This window comes from Pipra filicauda, unplaced genomic scaffold (assembly GCF_003945595.2).
Source record: "Pipra filicauda isolate LSUMZ 115617 unplaced genomic scaffold, ASM394559v2 scaffold196_size3971931_pilon, whole genome shotgun sequence".
Taxonomy (NCBI): domain Eukaryota; kingdom Metazoa; phylum Chordata; class Aves; order Passeriformes; family Pipridae; genus Pipra; species Pipra filicauda.
Window position 1 is genome coordinate 2563305 of NW_024104305.1, and position 21246 is coordinate 2584550.

The following is a 21246-nucleotide window of genomic DNA, read 5'->3' on the forward strand; positions in this document are numbered from 1 at the left end:
AGGTCTTGGAGTGGGGACTAACAGAGATGTAAGAGCAGGACAGCACAATCACCAAACGGGTCAATGCCATCTCCTGGGATTTTCTCCAAACTGGAGGGGAGTGCTGGGGGCCAGGCTCGTGTTTCCTGCACGGCCCCTGCACACCCAGGGACCATTCCCAGGGGCTGCGTTTGGCCACCAGGACACTGACATAGTGTTGGAGAGGATCTGCAGGGAATGATGAAGAAATGGGGAACAGCACCTGAAGAGTGGGCAGGTTTGATATGCTTTGGAGGATGATCCCCTGATTACACCCAGGCAGCATCACTGGCTTGGTTACGGATACGTTGGGGTGGTGAACCTATGGAGATTGATTCCCCCATTGTCCCAGTCTCAGCCAAAGGGATGTGGGCTCTGGGGGCACCCTGGAAAGCCCCTCGGTGGGGCAGAAGGCCCTGCTGCTGCAAGCCAACAGGCCCCTGTGGCTGCAGTGTCAGCCCCATGCTGGCACCACGGTGGGTGCACAGAGATCGTGGAGTCCCAGGATGGTTTGGGTTGGAAGGGACATCAAGGATCATCCAGTTCCAACCCCAACCTTCCACCAGCCCAGGTTGCTCCAAGCCCCCTGGCCTTGGACACTCCCAGGGATCCAGGGGCAGCCACAGCTTCTCTGGGCAACCTGTGCCAGGGCCTCCCCACTCTCCCAGCCAGGAATTCCTTCCTAATCCCCAAGGCAGGGGGGGCCTTGGCCGCACGAAGCCATTCCCCGCGTCCTGCCCCCCCATCCCTGCCCAGCGCGGCCGCTCGGCCAAAATGGAGGCGGCGGGGTCGCCCCCACCGCTGCCCACCCTTCCCCATCCCCTTCCCACCCCTTCCCTATCCCTTTCCCACTCCTTCCCCGCGTCCCTCCCCCGGCGGGCGGCGGGACTACGAGTCCCATGGCGCCGCGGGCCGGGGGCGGAGCGGGGCTTTGTGCGGGCGGCATGCGGGGGAGCCGCAGCCTGGGCTGGAGCCGGAGCAGGAGTCGCAGCCGCAGCCGGAGCCGGAGCCGGAGCGAGCCCGCCCCGGGGGGAGGAGGGCGAGGGCGGCGAGCCATGACGGGCGGCGGCGCCGCGAAGCGCCGGCGGTGGTAGAGAGAGAGAGAAGAGAAGAGAGAAGAGAGAGAGAGAGAAGAGAAGAGAAGAGGGAGCCCCGAGCGCGGAGCCCGCGGGGCAGCGCCGAGGGGCCGCCATGGGCAACGCGGGCAGCGTGGACGCGCAGCACACCGAGCTGCGGGCGCACCCCGTGCCCCTCAAGCTGCCCATGCCCGAGCCCGGCGAGCTGGAGGAGCGCTTCGCCGTGGTCCTGGTGAGCCGGCGCCGGCCCCATTGTCTGCGGGCGGCGCGGAGCGGGGCGGGGGGGGGGGAGGCAGCGCCGAAAAGTTGGAGCGGGAGCGGCGGCCGGGCACAGGTGGGGTGGGCTCGGCCCCCCGCCCGCGGGACGGGGCCGCGGCTCTTTGTCTCGGGAGCCCCCCGAGAGCCGCCCCTGGCCGAGCCCAGGCGGAGCCCCGGCCGGTTCGCCCGGCGCCGGCGGAGCGCAGCCCGCGGGCGGGGGCGGCCCCGGCGGGGCTGGAGCTGCGGGCAGGGATCGGCCCGGCCCGGCGGAGCCCCCCGGGACACCCCGGTCCTGTTCCCCCACCCGGGGACACCCCGGTCCTGTGACCCCTCGAGGACGCCGCCGTCCTGCCCTCCCCCTCCCGGGGAGCCCCCTGTCCTGCCCCCCGGAGACACCTCGGTCCTGTCCCCCCACCCCCCTCCATCCTCCCCGGGGACACCCCTGTCCTGCTCCCTCGAGGGTACCTCTCGCTCCTGTCCCCCCACCAACGGGGACACCCCGGTCCTGTCCCCCCTGGGGACACCTCGGTCCCGTTTCCCCCTGGGGACACCCCGGCGCTGCCCCTCCGGTGTACGCGGGGCACCGGGGCCGGTGCTGGGCTGGGGGTTCGTGTCAGCGGGACGGGCTGGGCTTTTGGGATCAGCGGGACGGGCTGGGTGTTTGGGGTCAGCGGGACGGGCTGGGTGTTTGGGATCAGCGGGACGGGCTGGGTGTTTGGGATCAGCAGGGCTGTGCAACCCTGGGCGCTCCCCTGGGCGCTCCCCGGGCGCCGCATCGCGCAAACCTGCCGCTCGCTCTCAGGCGCCCGAGCAGCGCGACCCGGGTATCGCGACCCCGGGTATCGCGACTCGGTTGTGGCGACCCGTCTCCCTCTGCCATGCCCTCCCTGCTCGGAGCCCCGTTTCCGTGCGGAGCAGAGCCGGGGGAGGAGGGCGAGCGGCCCCATGTGCGTGCCATGCCCCGCGCTCCCTGCAATGCCAGGGGAAGCCCGGCCGGGAGAGCTGCTGCCGGAGTAATTCCCGTCGCACATCCCGGGGCAGCCCCCCCGGTCCGCGAAACGCTCCCGGCGCTGGGCGAGGATTCGCGGACTGGTGTGCGCTGGGGATTATTTCTGGTTAGACCCAATTAGATTATCATGTCTAAGAAAAGAATAAGCCTATTCAGTCAGGAACCCCCACTGACGAGCCAAATGGCGAGTGAGATGTTACGATTATTAGGCACAGTGGAAAAACCTTGATGTCGTGTTGCTCTTGTCGGGAAAGCCGTGGTGGTTCTGCGGATGGGAGATGCTCCTGCAGGCAGCACAGGGCTCAGAATCGGGTCTGGATTCATCCTAACCTGCCGCAAGAGTGTCTGGCTTGGTTTGCCTGCATGGTCCGGGGGAGAAAATTGGTGGGTTCGAGTTGGGACTGATTGATTAGATCAGTCAGAGGCAGAGACATCGTCTGGGAGAGCGTTAGAGATGTGTAATGTAAATATGGGAGATAACAGGGCCGTGCCTGTGATTTCCTGAGGTACTTGAAAGGAGGAGATGGCCTCTGGTTCTAAAGATGGACTTAAATAAAGGCTCAGAGGGTGAGTGCTATAGCCTTGCTGGAGGGAGAGGCCATGCAGAGGCACAGTCTGTACAAATGGGGTGTTGGATGGTTTGCTCCCATTGATTCCTTCTCCCACTGGGAGAAGCTGCAAGGTGGGGCTCCAAAAATCACCTTCATCCCATCCTGGAAGCCAGCCAGGGATGGCTGGTGGTGTTGCAGCTTCCAGGAAATCTCTGAGCAGTTCCTGAAGGAATAAACTCTCCGGCTGTTACTGTTTTGCTTTCTCTGTGGCTCTGAGGGAAGGATGGCTGTGCCACCAGTCAAACCCCAGAGCGGGGCAGGCAGGAGGGCTGCAAGGATTGATGAGAAAGGAATGGTGAGGGGAGAAAGGACGAGGGATATTTTCTGTGGGGATGGTGGATTAGTCAGGGGATGTGAGTATGAAGAAGAAGCTGAGGGTTATAGGACTAAATCTCACCTTCTTTACAGGCTGTCTTAAGAAATTAGCCTGGCACCGGCGTTGCTGGCACACTGGGGAGCCCTGGTGAGGTCCTGGAGGGCTTTGCTGACAGTGGCAATTCTCGTGTCACTAACGAAATTTCCAGGACTGATTGTGACGTTGATGAACACGAGGCTCAGCTGAGTGGCTCGTGCAGGTCTGGAGTCATCGTGCTGAGGGGTTTGTTTCCAGTTCTGTGTGCCAGGGTTGTGCAGGAAAGGTTCCTCCTGTGCAGCCTCACAAGTGTGTTTGGAAGTTTTATTCTTCCCCCCCTCATGCAGGACAATGAGCCATCACCCTCCAAAACATGTCCATGGCCACGAATGCTGTGATAGCAACTTTTATTTTCCCCACTTTGAACATGCTCTCCTGAGCTTCTCCAGGATCTCTGTGGTCCCTGCAGCCAGGGGATGATGTGCCTGGAGGTGATGGATGAGCGTGCCAGCGTGCGTTGTTAGAGGAGCTGGTCTTGAGGAAGGGCTCTGGTGAGGTGGTTTGTCACCTCAAACATGCAGAGTCACCTCTGGGTAGCCTCGCTCTTTGAGGTGTATCCACTGCAGGAGGTGATGGGCAGTGCCCCAGGTCACACTTTTTGGGTGAAGCTCTCAAATCTCCCTGTGCTCCCACGGCGTTCCCGAGGGTGTGCTGAGCCTGTGTGAGGGACGGTGGTGCCAGGCCTGGCTGTGCCACACCTCTTGGCCTGCTGGACAAATAACACGAGAGGGGTTTCCTGTGGATCTGGGTCTCCTGGTGCTGTTTTTGGCACTGCTGTGGTAAATGTGCTTCCATGGCTTGTGTACTGCCTTGAGTCTCCAGTGTGAGGCCCAGGGGTGTGTGTTGTGTTTGATGGGATGTACTTGGAGGAGGGAAACGTGAAGGATAACCCAAGAGAGATCCAGCTTTCTGTCTGTAAGCTGCTGATGTGAATTGTCCCCCTTTCTTGTGAAATAATTCCCTCAGTCTCAGGTTTACCCCGGAGTGTGTCATTGCCACCACGTGTCCCGATGTTCCCGTGAGGGCTGATGGATAAACTGGGATCTGGATCCCAGAGCTGACTCTGAGCTTTCCAGCACTGGCATGTGCCTGCAGGGACCTGCCTTCCCCAAGATGCTCCCTTTTCCTCCTCAGCCTTGTGGGATGTTTTCCTGGCTTTATCCTACGGACACGTGGGGCATAAACCCTGGATTCTAGTGTCCAACCCTGCTTTGCTGCCGAGAAAACCATCGCTCAGCAAACCAAGTGTGCCAGGAGCATCCCTAGACATGATGGCACCACTGTTCCCTGTGGGAAGCTGGGATCCGTGGGGGTGAATTCCAGGCTCCCAGCTCCTGCAGCAGGGTGGTCTCTCCCTGATCCCATAACGGGGTTGCACGTTTGCAAACGCCACGTGGTTTGGAGGAGGCAGCCAGGCCGGAGTTGGCAGGGGAAATCGGTGCCTAATGAGCTGTGATTGACATAATTTGACTGCTGGATTACAAATCTGCGGTGAGGTTAACAGGAAATATCCTCTTACCCCCTCCAAGTGGGATTTCATGTACAAAGGAGGCTTCTGTGCCCGCTGCTGTGGGCTGGAGGGACGGGGCTGAAGGCTGAGGGGAGGTGTTTGCCATCCTCAGTGTAACGTGAGGGCAGGGCAGCCACTCTGGTTCTGCTCGGGACACTCAAGGCTTTGCCCATAAGAACTTCCTCCTTCCACTAGAATTTCCCTTCTCACGGTGGATTTTGTCCCAGCATCGTTTTCCGCACCGGTGAGGGCAGTTTGAGTGTCTCCTGCTGAAGAATTCGAAGGCTCAGTGTGAAAACTCTAATGTTTCCCAGCTGTTTTCCATTCCCCTTCCTGGTCCATCAAGTATATTAGGCTTTGTTTTATAATATAGATGGTTTAGGGTCTGCAAATCATTACAGAGCAGGACGTGGCTGCAGGGGATGTCTGTGGGGTAGGATGAGTTCCCTTCCTTTGGTGGAGCTGGTGGGGCACTGGATTCCTTGTTGTGATTCCTAAATTTAGCAGAACTTGGGATGGATTTCAGTGGAGATCCTGAAATACCTGAGACTCCCATATCAGGTGTGATTTGTGTTGGTTTGGTGGAATTTGAAGGCAATACTGTGGAAACTGAGAGACACTGAACTACGTTTAGGAATCTTCAGGAAAAGGAGATTTCTAAAATTCAGCCCTGTTGGGTTTCCTTGTTCAGGCCCCAGCTCTGACAGAGCCACTGGGCTCTTCCTTAAGGTCTCATTGCAATGATTTGGGCATTGACAGCTTTTAATGAGGAAACAGTCCAATAAATCCCACTGTTAAATACATGTATTTCAGAGGGAGGGAGCACTGGGTGGTGACACTTGTGCCCAGCTGCTGCGGCAGCCAGGAGGTGGCATTTGTGAGTTTTTCCACCCAGACATCACAGGAGAATTATTTTTATTAAACTAATTTTTAATTTGAGTGTCTGGAACGCGAGGTCTGAGGTGAACAACAACAGCTCAAACAACTTATTGAGGTGGAACCCCCCCTGCCTTTACCCTGAACCTGCACCACCAGTGCACTGAACCTTTATCAAACATCTTTATCGACTCCCTTAACCTTGTGTGCAAGATAAAAGGGGTTTTTATTATTTTTATTTTGTCTTCACAAGCAAGGTCACGCAAAACTTGGCCCTGAGGTGTGAAATGTTCTCTTCTTCTGTGCCGCGGGATGTTGGTGATGTTGGGAAAGAATTTGAGAGGTGCAAAATGAAATTCAGAGTTTACAAGATGGTCTGAAGTAAAACAGTAGCTGTTGGGTAGTTTTCAGTTGGTGACTGAATGACTTGGAGTGACTGGAGTCAGCCTGTAGTCTTTAATTTAAAAACAAAATCTGCATGAAAAGGTGTTAAAATCCACAAGAACGTCTCCCCCTCAAATAGCAAAACTCAGCAGAAACAAACCCAAACTGAAATGTTTGATTTGTCGTTTTGATTTGTTTTGAAAGGACTTCTTGTTATTTTTATTATATTTTTTGGCATCATTCCACAAAGATTATAAATTATTTAGGGAACTTTTTAAAGACTCCAAGTCCCTTTTAAAATAAAACATCCCTCTGAAGGTGTGCAGGGTAATTATCAACCTGTGCTTATGGGGCTGCTTAAGAGAAGGGGAGTGTTTTTTCCCTGTTGGAATTTTGGGAGCTCCTTAAAGCTGCCAGAGGGACTGATCTGGTGCTTCATCTGAGATCAGCACCGCCCCTGTTTTTAGCAGGGTTTGAACTTGTTCTCATTTTGAGGTCAGCACCTGCTGAATAAAAGAATTTCTCTTCCCAGTCTGTTGGAAAAGGTGGTTTAAATCTGTCACCTTGGTCTGGCACTTCATAGCCAGGGGAGTGAGTGACCCTGCAGGAGGAACTGGGTTTATTTGCCTCATTATTTCTGCCTTGGAATCCCTCCTAAAGTGAAACCAAGCTCTGACATTTTCCTTTCTGATCTCTTGTTGGGAGGTTACTGAGAGCCAAACCTTTCCCCCCAAATACGTTTTTAGTTTCGAGCTTTCAGCATTTCTGTTCATTTTCCAGGCTGTTGCTGTGCTCCCAGCTCAGTGACTGGGAAGTGAGGATGAATGGTGCCCACTGTTCTGGTCAGGAGTGGAAAATCCCTGGGATTGATTGCAGTTTTGCTTTTGCTTTTCCCCAGCCCCTGGTCAGTGTGATGCTTGCTCTGGGCAGCAGCTCCCTCAGTGGGTGTGAGGAGGTGGCCAAGGAAGGGTCTCCCGGGGCAGATTTGAGCTCCAGTGGCACCAGTGTCCAGGTGGGATGATCCTACGTTGGCATTGGTGCCCAGTGTGGATTTGTAGCACAGGGAAGGTAAAACCTCTTTGGTTTTGCTGCAGGTTCTGCTGCACTGATTGTTGTCAGGAGTTGGTGACGTCCATCAGGGGAGTTTGGTGCCACTTACACTGGTCATGGAATGGTTTGGAAGGGAACTCAAAGCCCATCTCATTCCAACCCCCTGCCACGGGCAGGGACACCTTCCACTAGCCCAGGTTGCTCCAGCCTGGCCTTGGACACTTCCAGGGATCCAGGGGCAGCCACAGCTTCTCTGGGCAACCTGGACCAGGGCCTCCCCACCCTCCCAGCCAGGAATTCCTTCCCAATATCCCATCTCTCCCTGCCCTCTGGCAGTAGGAAGCCGTTCCCTCTGTCCTGTCCCTTCATCCCTTGTCCAGAGTCACTCTCCAGAGGGACTGATTCTGATCCCATGTTTAGGGCCATCACTCAGAGCTCCATGACCTGCTCATGGAAGAAGGGTTCCCATGTTCCAGCTGTACATTTAGAACCGGAACAGAGCAGGGAATGCCCTTGGGACTCAGGTTTTACAGTGGTAAACCCCATGGATGGATTTCCTAGAATCCCAGGCTGGTTTGGTTTGGAAGGGACACTGAGGATCATCTCATTCTACCCCTCCACCAGCCCAGGTTGGTCCAAGCCCTGTCCAACCTGACCTTGGACACCTCAGGGATCCAGGGGATCTCCAGGCAACCCCGACCATTCTGTGCCCGGAGCAGGCTGTGGAGCTGCACGTGGAGGTGCCCGCGCTGCCACCGTGACCTCGTGGGGCGGGAAGCGAAGGGCTCTGCTCAGCACGAGGACATGAATTATGCAAAACATGCTAATGCAGCAACACTTCAGCACCAGTTTATTTTTAAGCATCTGGGCTGCCTCTTGAGTTTGAATTAAGCTCTGGATGATCAGGATCAAAACACTTCCCGGTGCAGGAGGCCACGGAAGGGACGTGGCTGGTTTGCCTGGTGCCCTTTGGGTGCCGTGTCCTGGGAAGGTGAGGTGGCAGCAGGAGGATGGAGCTGTGGGTGGAACGTGCCCTGCTCCACAGGGTTTTCTTACCGCTGGGAGATGTAAATATGATTTTTCTTTGGTAATCAGAAGGTTGGACCTTAGAATTAGCAGGCCAGTTGGAAGTGTGCTCCCGGGCAGTGGTGGGACCAGCTGATCCAGCTGCTGGAAGGTTTCCATGGCCAGCAGCGTGCAGCAGCCACATTTGAGACAAACTGAGCTGAATTATTGTTTGTTTTCTGTTTGGAAGAGCCCGTTTGGGAATTTGCTGTGGGAAATAAGCGACACCAACTCCCTCCATTTGATTTATAATTGGGTTAGAAGGAGGTCTCTGGTGTGAGCCTCCAGCAGTGAGGAGCTGCAGCATCATGGAGCCAAAGGGCTCAGGCTGGTCAGGTAACAGCACCTGCAGCTGCTGGGGCTTGAAAAGAGTCATTTCCCTTTTATCACGTCCTGCTGATTGCAGTTCTGAAGGATCAGTGTTGTCAAACAAGCAGATTTTCATCCCTTGGCCTTCACACCCTGACACCAGTTGACCGTGGAAGGGACAATTCTTGCCCACACAGAACTGTCACTGGGAAATGCCGTGTTCCCAGTTACTCCTGCCAAGGGCTCCAGTTTAGGCTGGATCTCAGGGAAAGGTTCTTCCCCCAGAGGATGGTGGGCACTGACCAGGCTCCCCAGGGCAGTGGGCACAGCCCCAAGGCTGCCAGAGCTCCAGGAGGGTTTAGACAACGCTCTGAGGGACAGGGGAGGATCACTGGGGTGTCTGTGCAGGACCTGGGGTTGGACTGATGATCCCTGTGGGTCCCTTCCCACCCAGGATATTCCAGGATTGTATGATCTGCAGGTATGATTTGCACCCCTGTTTTAACTGAGTGTTGTTTCACTTGCACTGATTGTTTTGCCCACGATCCTCTGCTTTTTAACTTTAATAACTCGAGATGCACAACGTTATATATGGATATATTGGAAAACAAAAGCACTAATTTGTCCCAGGCTTTGTCTCTTCCTAAAATAGTGCCTTTCACAAGTGTTTCATTGCTTAAAGACTTGGAGAATGTATAACTTGTGTATACTGTGCTATAACATGCTGCAGAAACTCAACATGTGTTGGTTTTCAATTTAGTGGGGGATCTCTCAACAAACCAAGCGTTTGTGTGCCGTGACTGCGCAGCGTTAAACATATATTTGGGGAGGATATTCATAAAGCAACATAATGGTGGCATTGTGTTGGAGATGAATGGTCTTCTCATGAGTGCTGGGCGCTGTGAGGACCTCCAGGACTCTGCACTGCTGCTCTTGAGAGCGACGGAGTGTCCTGGATCATGAGCTGGAAACGTGCCCGGCGCTTCCCGACGGCAGCGTCGGAGAGGCAAGTGGGGACACCTCGGCACTGCCACCCTGGGAACGGTCCTGCCAGGGGCTGGGCTGCTCTGGGGACAGCCTGCTCTGGGTCCCAGGGAAAAGCCCAGGTCAGAAAGGTCCACAGGAAAACTCCTGGAAGTTGTGACTTCTCTCGTCACGTTGGCACGGAGCAGGGTGAACCATGGAGGGGTGGGACAAGGGGGAATGGCTTTGAGCTGGAGGAGGGCAGGGTTAGATGGGATATTGGGAAGGGATTCTTGGCTGTGAGGATGGTGAGGTGATGGAATGGATTTCCCAGAGAAGCTGTGGCTGCCCCTGCATCCCTGGGAGTGTCCAAGGCCAGGTTGGACGGGGCTTGGAGCAACCTGGGCTGGTGGAAGGTGTCCCTGCCCATGGCAGGGGTGGGACTGGATGGGCTTTAAGGTCCCTTCCCACCCAAACCAGTCTGGGATTCTGTAACTATGGCCTCCTGCCCTCTCAGAAGTTGTATCCCTGTGGTCCAGGGGCAGAAGTGGTTGGTGATGGCAGTAGGAGCCCACAGGGCTGCCCTTGGTGTCTCCAGAATTGGTGGACACCTCTGGCCACTCTCCCCTACGTGGGTGTTGGTCGAGGGCAGAAGTTCCTCCCACACAGAATATTCCAGAAGCATATGAAGAAAGTTTAGGTTTTTCAGTGTATGTTGGGGTGTTGTGGGAGATACCTTAAAAAATACAAGAATTTGTGTTCGTTCGTGGTTTGCCTTTTTTTTTTTTTTTTAAATATACATTATTTGGCCAGAAATCATTTACTATAAAAGGACTTGGGGCGACTATAGATTGTACATCTGTTACTTGTTTGTCTGCAAAATGACTGTACAGTTGAGGCCAAAAGCAGAGAATAGAGGGTTGTACAAGTTGGCAAAGTTGCTGAAGTCTTTCAGAAGCCAGTAATTACAATGAAGAAGCAAATTGTTCAGTGCAGGAACTCTGGTTGTTCGTCCCTCTAACACTCTGGCACGTCCCTCTGTGATCCCTCTTGTCCTGCTTTCCAAAGGGCACACAAATGACACGGATCTACCTGGGCTGGATCTGCAGGCAGGGGAAAGGAAAGGTCTGGGGAGTGATGGAGGTGACTTGGCTGAGTTCGTACAGCAGCTTTTCCCAAAGATTTCCCATAATTTAGCGTGTTTGGGAGTGCTTCAAAGGGCTTTCTGCCCAGCTCTGAGCCCTGCAAGCACGGACGGTCAAATAAATTAACCATCACAAATATTTAACTTAAAGCCTGGTCAAATAAGAGCTTTGATGTTTCACGTGTGTGGGGGGGAAGCCTCTGTGCGTCTGTACACTCTCACACGTTGGGTGAATTTGTCTCTTCTCTCAGACATAAGAAGCCTGAAACTGGAAATCTAAATAATTACGTTCCACCCCCGGGGGCAGCAGGTTGAAATATGGGGTTGGTTGGAAACGGGGCACACGGAGTTTTACTGGGCAGCTGATGGAAAGCAGATGGCAGAGAGTGGTCACACCTTGGGGAACTGTGGGCTCGGATGTGCCATCCCTCCAAAAAGCTTTGCCTCACAGGTGATTTTTTCCTCGCGTGGTGTAAGTGTTGCTTGGTGGCCATCGACTCTCCAGGGGTCAATTTGACACGGTGATAATGATGAGAGTGCACCATGGATTGAGCCAGGAAGTGTTTGGGTTTAATCCTTGGGTGATAACATCTGTTTACAGGTGGCTGGAATGAATTGTGAGCTGTCTCGTCTAAAAATTGCAGCTTCCTAAAATAGTGTGGGAGCTGTCGTGTCTTCCCAGGGATGTGCGTGTGTGTGAGCACAGCTCTGCTCCTGTCACGGCTCCAGGTACAAATCCCGTTCTCTTGATCACGTAAATGAAATATCTGAGCGTGGCAAATGCACGCTGTTCTCTCTGGTAAATAAAACAAGAACTTTTGTGCTTTACGTTTTTTATCCATGAATTTTTTACGAGCCTCGTGGTGCGGTGGAGGAAGGAGAGGGGTGGGATGGGCTTGGAGCAACCTGCTCTAGGGAAGGTGTCCCTGTCCCCAGGGAATAAGATGATCTTTAAGGTCTCTTCCAACCCAAACAATTCCATGATTCTGTGACTCTATGATTTTTTGCCTGAGCAGATGAATGTTTTGCACAAAACACTGCAGGAAGGTGTTTTTCTTTTAAAATTTTGGGTTTTAAGTCCTTTTATGTGAGAGCCTGTAATACCTGGGGTGGTCAACAGTGTTTTCCTTGTGCATGAGAAGGGAGAGGTTCAGCTGACTCGGATCAAGTGGCAAAAGAGTAGGAGAAGAGGAATTTAGGAAGCTGAGTCTCAGCCTTTGCACGGATTAAAGTGAAGTGACCTTTCGGATCAGGTTTACAGGCTCAGGGATGTGACTGGTGACCTTTCCTCCAGCGTGGGGCATCTCTGGGAGAGGCAAAGCTTTGGTATCATTCCCACAACATCCAGCCCTCCCTTTGTTGACCATCTCTTGGTATGTGAGCAGGAGGTGTTTTCCAGGAATAAATCTGTGCATATTCCTGCAAATCCAGGCTGTTGTTCGGAGCAGAAGGCAGGTGGGCTTTCTCCGTGCTAGGGAAGGATTTTGACAGATTTAAGTGCTTCGATTAGAACATAAAATAAATTGTGCAAGAGTTTACATGAGCTGAGTCCTTCCCTGTTTAGCAGCAGCGAGGGGGATGCAAATGAATTCCTTGTTTCACAGAGCAGGGCAGGAAAACCAGCTCAGTTTTCAGGTGCTGATAGTGCTCCTGCATCCTTGGATGAAGCAGATCCGGTGTGTCCCGAGCTGGTTTTGCAGGGAAAAGGAAGAACTCAGATACCTACAAACAAAAATTGATTAAGCATGAAATTCTTTTCTGGCAGTGAATTCGTGGTTGGCTCAGAGACAAAAGGTTGCACAACTGAAAAGGAAAAGGAATTTTACTTGGAAAGCTCAAAGCTATTGTTTGTTTGGTTTTGCTCGTGTTTATTTTCTGTCTGGTGGCAAATCTTTGCTAAAGGTGAATTATCCCTTCTGTTCAGCAAGTGGAGTGAAAACAGCCCAGATGCACTTGTGAGGCATTCAGTAAATGGTTAGAATTGTTGGGATTGTTGTAGGTGCTCGGAGGAAGTGGTCGGTGATCCTCGAGGTGCAATAACCCGTGTAGAGCAGGGTGTTACTTGTACTTCCAGTGTGAAGCACAGCTCTTGTGTTAGAACAACCCAGACAGCACATAAATAAATATATGGATGTGTAGATACATCGGAACATCAACAGTAATACCTGTTGTAATATTTCAGGTTTAACCTACAGGCTTGTTTGGGTACATTTTCCCAGCTGCTGCTGTGCCAAAACATTTCACAGGAAAGGTGAGAAGGGAGCGAACCACCTCTTTAACACTGGGAAAATTCCTGTTGGGGTTTATTCTGCCTTCAGAAACGGTGTGTTTAGTAATTTCTTTGTGGGACAGCTCTGTGCTGGTGTGTGTTATATCTGGTGGCTCATGGGACGGTCGCGTTTTGATGCTTTGATGGACCCTGAGCACCACAACTTTCTGCAGTGAGGACCTTTCTCCCAAAGACAGCCGTGATAAGCAAAGCTTTGTAGCCAAAACACTGACTGAGGCCTTGAATGGGGCTGTTCTTGCCCCCCTGAGCTTCCAGCCTGGCTGACCCTGTGCTGGGTGATCCCACATCCATGGACACTTCCACCTCTGTGGAAGCTCCTTACTCTGACTCTCCAGTGCTCAGTAATGACCTAATTTTGGTTGTGTCCAAGTTACTGCTACTCAAGGTGCCGAATTCTGGCTGTTTCCTCCTGTTTAAATTAGCAGAGATTTTTAGTTTTCTAGTTTTAATTTTCTCCTTGTTCCCTCGATCGGCAATTTTTGTGTCGAAACTTTCCCTTTCCTGACAGGAGCTGGAAGCAGCAGCTCTTGCAGTGCACTGTGATAACAGTAGTGATGATAAAGGCTTTAGGCAGTGGTTAGGAGGGAGCAGGTCAGTAGATTTATGGGTTTTTCTGGCCAGACTCCATCCCTGGAGATGTCTGTGCTGGTTTTTCCCTCAGGGACTTCTCAGGAGCTGTGCTCAGCCAGGAGTGGGATTTGGTGTTTGTGCCCCTGTCACTGCCCCGTTCCTGGCTCCATGGCAGGCAGGGATTGCACATGAACAGGACACTCCAATCCAGGCAGGGACTGGACATTCCCAGGGCACTTCAATCCAGCTGTGGAAGCACAGTGGAGCCCGGCCTGCTCCGTCTCCCCTCGGTTATCTCAGAGGCATTTCGGCCTTCGTGGGAGGGAATGTGGCTGGAGAAGTATCAACATGCCAGGAGCAAATACACTTCATTAGGGAGCAGGGTTTAACATTTTTGGCATTAGTAGGAGGCTGAGCTATGGTGTTTGTGCACTTGGTGGTGGAGGGAGGGAGGGAGGGATGGATCTTGTGTGTCTGAGCAGCGGGGAGCAGTTGGACAATGTGTGACAACAATCCATCAGAATGGGAAAGCTGAGGGAAAAGGGGAAAAAACAAAGAAAAAAACCCCAGAGGTGGGGTTTGCTGTCCCACAACAGCCCCTGACTTGCTGGAGCAACTGTCCCTTCCTGGGATCTGTGCTGGGATGCACAAGAGGCTGGTGTGGCTGTGGGAAGGGATGCCAGGGACAAGGGATGGGATATTGGGGAGAAATTCCTGCTGTGAGGGTGGGGAGGCCCCGGCACAGGTTGCCCCATCCCTGGGAGTGTCCAAGGCCAGGTTAGAGCAACCTGGGATAGTGGAAGGTGTCAGAGTTGGAACTGGATGAGCTTTAATGTCCCTTCCAACCCAAGGCATCCTGGAATTCTGTGATTCCTCTTCAGGGGATGTTGGGATTTGAGGAAATGGTGCCTTCACTGCTGCACTTGCCTGTCAGCTGAGGATGCCTGTCCTGTGATAAGCCATGGGGTCTGTTAGGCCACCTTTTTATCATGTTGGGATTGTTTTTACACTCTTCATCCTGATTTTTGTCTGGAGCAGCCTGTGGCTGATCCAAGAGCTGGGATTTCTGAGCACTGTCTCCCTGTTTCCGTCGGGAGAGCCTGGTGGTGTTTGCACATTGCCTTCCTACCGTGTGTGTTTGGAAATTTTACACAACTCTGATGCTTTTTTTTGTACTCCTATGTCACATTAGGATCTCTAGAAAATGTCACCAAGTGTTTCAGCTGAACAAGATATGAAAAGACAAGGCCCTTGTGTTTAGGCTGCTTGCCTGCCGTTGCTGTTCCCTCAGGATTCATCATCCCCAGGGATGACTGTGGACTCTTCCCAGTGCAGGATTGTAACCCACAGGCCTGTACAGGTGTTAAAATCAGCTCCCATGCAATGTAGGAGCTCCTGTAGATCAAAAAGGTTTTATTTTACTTCAGATAAAACAATAACTGCACTTACAAACCTCTCTGGTTAGACTTCTTTGGGAGTGTTTTACACTGGATTCTTTCCTCCCTTCTCTCTGTTAAGTGCTGAAACCCTCAGCTTACATGAAAATATAAAACTTTCCTTTTAACAGGCAACATCTTTTCCAAAGATTTCCCAGAGCCCCTGGATTGTGGTAGCACCATATTGAGCAGGGCTTGTGTTACAGGAATAACCATTTCACTCAGTCATACACGATTTAAGGTCTATGGAGTTTTTTACTGTTCTTTCACTTAATAGTTAAATCATCTGGAAAACATATTTTAAGTTTTTACGTGGTGTGTCTTTCCTGATGTAAAACCAGTCTGAGAGTCAGCAGCAGTTCTCCTCAGCGTGCAGGCCTGGAATGATGTCCCACCCCAGCGTGGGATACGTCAGAAGCAGTTTTGAAAATCTCGTGCCCAGTTTCCAGATGATGAGAAATTCTCTTTACCTGGTGAGCTCAGACTGCCCTGCCCGAGTTCAGCTGCCCTGAGCTTCCTTTCTAAGGGCTATCACGTTCTAACAATCCAAAGAATGAGCCCCCAGCACAGGTTTTCCTTGCTTTCTGAACAGATACTGTAACTGAGAACAGGTAGGAGCAGATGTTGTTTCGGGGGCAGGGCGATAAAAAAATCCCAGCCTTTTATTTTACAGCTGGTGTGCCAGGGAATTGTGATCTTACAGGAAAATACAGCAGCTCTGCTTCAGCCTGACACGTCCCCTGGCACTGGCTCTGCCTCCTGCTCGTGGATCATGGCAAGGCTGGGCCCTGCCTTCCCTGTGCTTCCCTGGGAGCAGGCAGGGAATTACATGGAATTACTTTAGATCCTTAAGTTCCCTTCCCACCCAAACCTGTGATTCCATAATTCTATGGCATCAAGTTTGGTGTAATCAGGGCAATAACTTGGGTTTGGCTGCCAATGTGGTGATTAAATGCACTTTATCCCTCTGTGTGAGAACTTCCCTTTCCTTACAACATCACGGGCAAAGGTAGGATGTTATCCAATTCCATACCTCGAGTCCTCAAAAGATTCCCTTTCAAACATCAAGTCAATTCTGTTCATTTTTGCATCATTGAAGCTGTGGCTGCCCCTGGATCCCTGGAAGTGTCCAAGGCCAGGTTGGAGCAGCCTGGGCTGGTGGAAGGTGTCCCTGCCCATGGCAGGGGGTGGCACTGGATGATCCTAAAGTTCCCTTCCCTCCCAAACCTGTGATTCCATGATTCTATGGCACCAAGTTTGCTGTAATCAGGGCAATAGCTTGGATTTGGCTGTCAATGTGGTGATTAAATGCACTTTATCCTTTTGTGTGAGAACTTCCCTTTCCTTACAGCAGCATCACAGGCAAAGGTAGGATGTTATCCAGTTCCATACCTCGAATCCTCAAAAGATTCCCTTTCAAACATCAGGTCATTTCTGTTCATTTGTGCACCAGGAAGGCAGGAAAACCTCAAATGAGATTTAATAAACTCCATTGCCAGTATTTGTGCATGAGATGAATTGAATAACAGAAAAAGCAGAGCTTTGTTCCTGTATCCCCTTTCTTCTTAGGAAATGGGTTTGGAGACTGGAGTGTGATGGAGACAGTGCTTCCAACAGGAGAATTTATGCTAATTGACAGCTAATGGATCAGCTATTTTCCAAATAAAGATGGAGAACAGGCAGCCTTATGTTCTGCTAACTGCAATTGAATCATCTGGAGTTGAAATCCAGGGAGAAACAAAGCACGATCCCATTCAAATATAGCTCTGGAGTGCTAAAAAATGCAGGAATTGTGTAGGTTTGGGTAGTTTGACAGTAACACGTGAGGCATTTGGGGTGGTCAGAAATTATACTGCCCCAGCTCAGTCGTGTTTCACACCAGACCAAAGAGATTCTGACCCTGGAAATGTGTAATTTAAAGACTGACTTCCAGCTTTTCAACAGAGTGTTATTTTTGTCTTAGCACGTGAATATTAGAGCTGGAATTCCACCAAAGTTGTTAAGATTCATGAGGGACAGATGCCTGGAATGGGTATTAAATGAAAAGGCTTTATATTAAATGTTGGTATTTAGGGGAGAGTTCTGCAATCTGTTTTCTGGGAGGTGATGCAGGAAAAGGGGTCCAGGGCTGGGGAAGGAGCTGGGAGAGTTTCCTTGATCCAGGGAATTAATGGGAGCCGGGGAAGCACAGACTTTTGTTCTTCCTTCAGGCTTTGCTCAAACCTGAACCTGAAGACTGAGGAGTTGAATTCATGCAGTCTCAGTCCCATTGGAGCCAAGGTGGTTGGTGAGCCCTGTGTGGATCCTGCAAATGCTCCTTTTTTGGGTATATTCTGTATATTCTCCTCCCTTGGCCACCTGCCTTCCAGAGGTCCTTTCCTCTCCCTCTTTTGTGATTCCTTCAGCAGCTTTGTATCCTGTAGCTGCCTCCTTTTGTCTGGAGAGCTACTTTTCCATAACTTAATCCTCCTCTGCTTAAATCAGTCCAGGTTTTTTATTATCCCCTGGTTGTCCCTGTTCAATATTCCTCAGGTTTACTTGCCCGTCCCTTAAGTAGCTTAGGGATAAAAATGAGGATCATTTTCTAGTAATTTCCTGGGTTACTCAATTAAGTTTTAGTTGTTCCAGTAATTCACTGTGGGGTTATTTATAGCACAATCAGCTGTGGAGTCTCGGAGGAACCTGGAGAGCTCCAGCTCTCTTGGCTCCATGGATGGGAAGGAGCAACCACACGTTCCTGGCAGGAATGAAGGGACAGTTGTGACTTGATTCATTGAATTAAAGAGTAGTTTGAGTGGGAAGGGACATTAAGGATCATCCAGTGCCACCCCCTGCCCTGGGCAGGGACACCTTCCACCAGCCCAGGTTGTTCCAGCCTGGCCTTGGACACTTCCAGGGATCCAGGGGCAGCCACAGCTTCTCTGGGCAACCTGTGACAGGGCCTCGCCACCCTCCCTGCCAAGAATTCCTTCCCAGTATCCCATCTAAATCAACCCTCCTTCAGCTTCAGACCATTCCCCCTTCTATCACTCCATGCCCTTGTCCAAAGTCCCTCTCCAAGGGATTTGCTTCTTCCAAGTGCATCTGGGCGAACGGGCACAAAATCCAATATATTTTCCCCATTTACAGCAAAGCCTCAGCCTGTATTTTCAGGGTGGGCTGGCAGTGTGTTGGGAATTAGCTGGGAACAGGAATGAGCAGGGAAAGCTGCTCTCCCCTGTGCCATTCCCGGGACTGGCTCTCATTCCCTTTTGCCAAGAGACCTGGTTGGAAACCAAGTTAAACCCAGCCTAACGTAGGGAAGCTCTGGCCCACAGATGTTTGGGATGAATCGTGCTGCTCGTCTGTCTGTCTCAGCTGGGGTTAAATCCCGGGCTGTGGAAAATCCAACGGGGCTCTTTATTGCCTCGGAGTTGAGCCGGAGCCATGGATGCAGTGGGATGAGAGCTGGAGCACCCAACAGCTGCCTGGGAGAGCAGCACAGTCTGCACGGGGAGGAGCCTGAATCACCAGCACAGAAACACAGCTTTGTGGGGTTTTTTCAGCTAGTTCTGAGCAGGGCTTGTCTTCTCCAGCATTTCCAGAAGATTCAAATGTGCAGGAACGAGTAGAAACACTCCCGGCACTGCTTTTCCCTGCTTGGAAATCTCCCCGGTTTTCTGATTTCCTAATTTCCCTGCTTGGAATTTAGGAAGAATCTCCCTAAATTTCTTTAGGGAGCATTAATGACACAGGACAGTCAAAAGGAGTAATGATATTTTTTTCTGGTCAGTGATTTAGGATTGGAAAAGCTTAGGAATCCTAAAATCTGGGATGTTTCCAGGCTCTGTCAGTGCTCACATTTCCCTGATACTTTTGAGTCTCACCTACCCTTTAAGGACTAGGCAGGTCTTTAAGTCAGGCCTTTGTCCTTGACTGATGCAGGAATAGATGCATAAATATAAGCATATTTAATCCAGAGTGGATTGAATAATACTTTTATTATGGCAGGAGTTGAGAACATGGTAAATGAGGATAATTAACACAATCGAGTGGGTGTCCCTACAAAAATAATTCCAGCAAATGTTTTTAATATGGGGTAAAACACACTCTATTAATTTTATTTTTTCAATTCCTTAAGCCTTCTTGCCAGCAACCCCAAATTTAGGCTTATCAGTGCAAAATGCTCCTTACTGAGAGCTGTTTATCGACTTTGCACTGGAATAAATTGTAATAAAATGTAATAAATCATAGGTTTTGGCAGTCATTGCTTAAACCCAGCTCTACAGCAGGGATTCAGCACCACAGCCTTGTTTATGGAAGCAGTTCTTGGGGAAGATGGGACTCAACTGGTTAATGGCAAAGTAAGAAAAACTCAGGGTTGGAGAGGGATGAGAAGCAGTGAAAAGAGAAGGCAGTATTTTAAATTATATTTATTTATTGAAGCTTTATGTGGTCTGGCCCGTTTGCAGAGATGTGGAGCACTGGGAGAGACTTGGCTGAAAGGTGCTTTTCGTGGATGTGGAAGGTGCTAATCAGGAAAATGGAACTTGTAAAGTAAATTAATTTAATTACTGCTCAGATTTTCCGCACAGAGAGGGAATAATCAAAGTAATTCCCCTCAGCTGGAGCACGACATGGATCAACATCTCAGGGCAGGCAGGGGGTTAGGGATGGGCACCCCAAGAGCACCTGAGTTTACAGGGTTCCTGCACTCTGGGGTGTATTTTGCTGTGCTTCAGCCACTTGGGGACAAAAATTGCCCCCTAATTAGGCTTTATTTCCCATCTGTTCCTGGAGCCCTCTCTAAATCTTCCTGTGCTCCAAACCCTCCTCCAGCTCCAGGGAGATCCTGGCTCGCTCTCAGCCCTTTTGTGCCGTGGAACAAGAGCTGAACAAGCTGGTGGTGGGTTTTCATCCCTCCGACCTGCACAGGCGGGTTTGGGTGGACTTAATAAATGAGTTTATTTGGGCAAGAAAAGGCCCGAGAGACACACATGACAGCGAGTTAACAAACAGCTCTCGAGCACAAAAGCCCTTTTCCAGCCTCAGACTCCGTGGCTCTGGCTCCCTGTGCTGTTTGTGAGGTGCCAGGGCTCTTTTCTCTCCCTCTGCCCACTTTGAAACTCAGGTTTTGTCCTCAGAACCGACTCTCCCACAACCAGTGCTTTCGGGGTACCTGCTGCAATATTTCCCCAGGAGGGGATTAGGCTGCCTGAGCAGCTTGGCCTAAGCACAGGGGGGGGAAATCCCTGTGCTGGTGTTCCTTAACAAAGGGAAATGGGAAATCTGGGAAGGTTTTACCACCCTGATCACCTGTGCCAGCCCCTGAGCCCTGCTCAGTTGGGGTGGTGGCCTGGGGTTGTGTTCTGAGGTGCATTTGTACCTCCTGCACATCCCCAGCTCGCAGAAACCTTCCTGTGGAGGTTTTGTTTTCCTGTCCAATATTCCATCTGGATGTGCCTGCACAGTCCTGGCCTTGGGGGGCTGGGGATGGATTGAATAATAGTGGTTTTGAAAAGCTCTGTGGTTCTCTTTGCCATTGTTACAGAGTCATTGTTATTCTCGGATTCAGACTGAAAGAGGAGGGTTAGGTGGGATATTGGGAAGGAATTCCTGGCTGGGAGGGTGGGGAGGCCCTGGCCCAGGTTGGGCAGAGAAGCTGTGGCTGCCTCTGGATCCCTGGAAGTGTCCAAGGCCAGGTTGGACGGGGCTTGGAGCAACCTGGGCTGGTGGAAGGTGTCCCTGCCCATGGCAGGGGGTGGCACTGGATGGGCTTTAAGGTCTCTTCCAACCCAAACCATTCCATGATTGGATATTTTACAGTGCTACTTTTAATTCATATTAAGGAGCAAGTTCTCTATGTAACCGAATCCAACTCTGCTGCTTTGGGGTGAATTTTGCTGTAAGTCCTTTCCCCGATTTTCAGGGAATTCTCAGAACTTGAAGGCTGATCCCAAACGTGGGATTTTCCGTCTTTTTTTTTTCCTAGCAACATTTCAGTTTCGTTTACAATCACTGCAGGTACCAAAGGAAAGGGAAGAACAAACAAAATTAGTTGAGTACACAAAGGTTTGTAGGTCATTAAACACAGTAATAGGGATTGAAGGGACATTAGGGATCATCTCATTCCACCCTTGCCATGGGCAGGGACACCTTCCACCAGCCCAGGTGGCTCCAACCTGGCCTTGGACACTTCCAGGGATCCAGGGGCAGCCACAGCTTCTCTGGGCAACCTGTGCCAGGGCCTCCCCATCCTCCCAGCCAAGAATTTCTCTCCAAGGTT

At 51.4% G+C, this 21246-nt stretch overlaps 1 protein-coding gene and 1 long non-coding RNA gene across 7 annotated transcripts in view; one reads left to right on the plus strand and one right to left on the minus strand.

The window, feature by feature from the left end:
- Positions 1-1013: 1013 nt before the first annotated feature.
- The window catches only part of FMNL2 (formin like 2), a 124535-nt gene continuing 104302 nt past the window's right edge, over positions 1014-21246 (plus strand). For all 6 annotated transcript variants that reach the window (XM_027733979.2, XM_027733983.2, XM_027733981.2 and 3 more), the window contains exon 1: positions 1014-1326. In XM_027733979.2, coding sequence (XP_027589780.1) covers positions 1210-1326 — 117 coding nt within the window. In that variant the 5' untranslated portion in view covers positions 1014-1209. The remainder of the gene's footprint in view (positions 1327-21246) is intronic.
- On the minus strand, positions 2518-3431 carry LOC113994669. Its single transcript, XR_003543174.2, has 3 exons — positions 3370-3431; positions 3063-3241; positions 2518-2720 (listed from the first exon to the last, which is right to left on the minus strand). It is a non-coding gene; the product is annotated as an uncharacterized LOC113994669 (long non-coding RNA).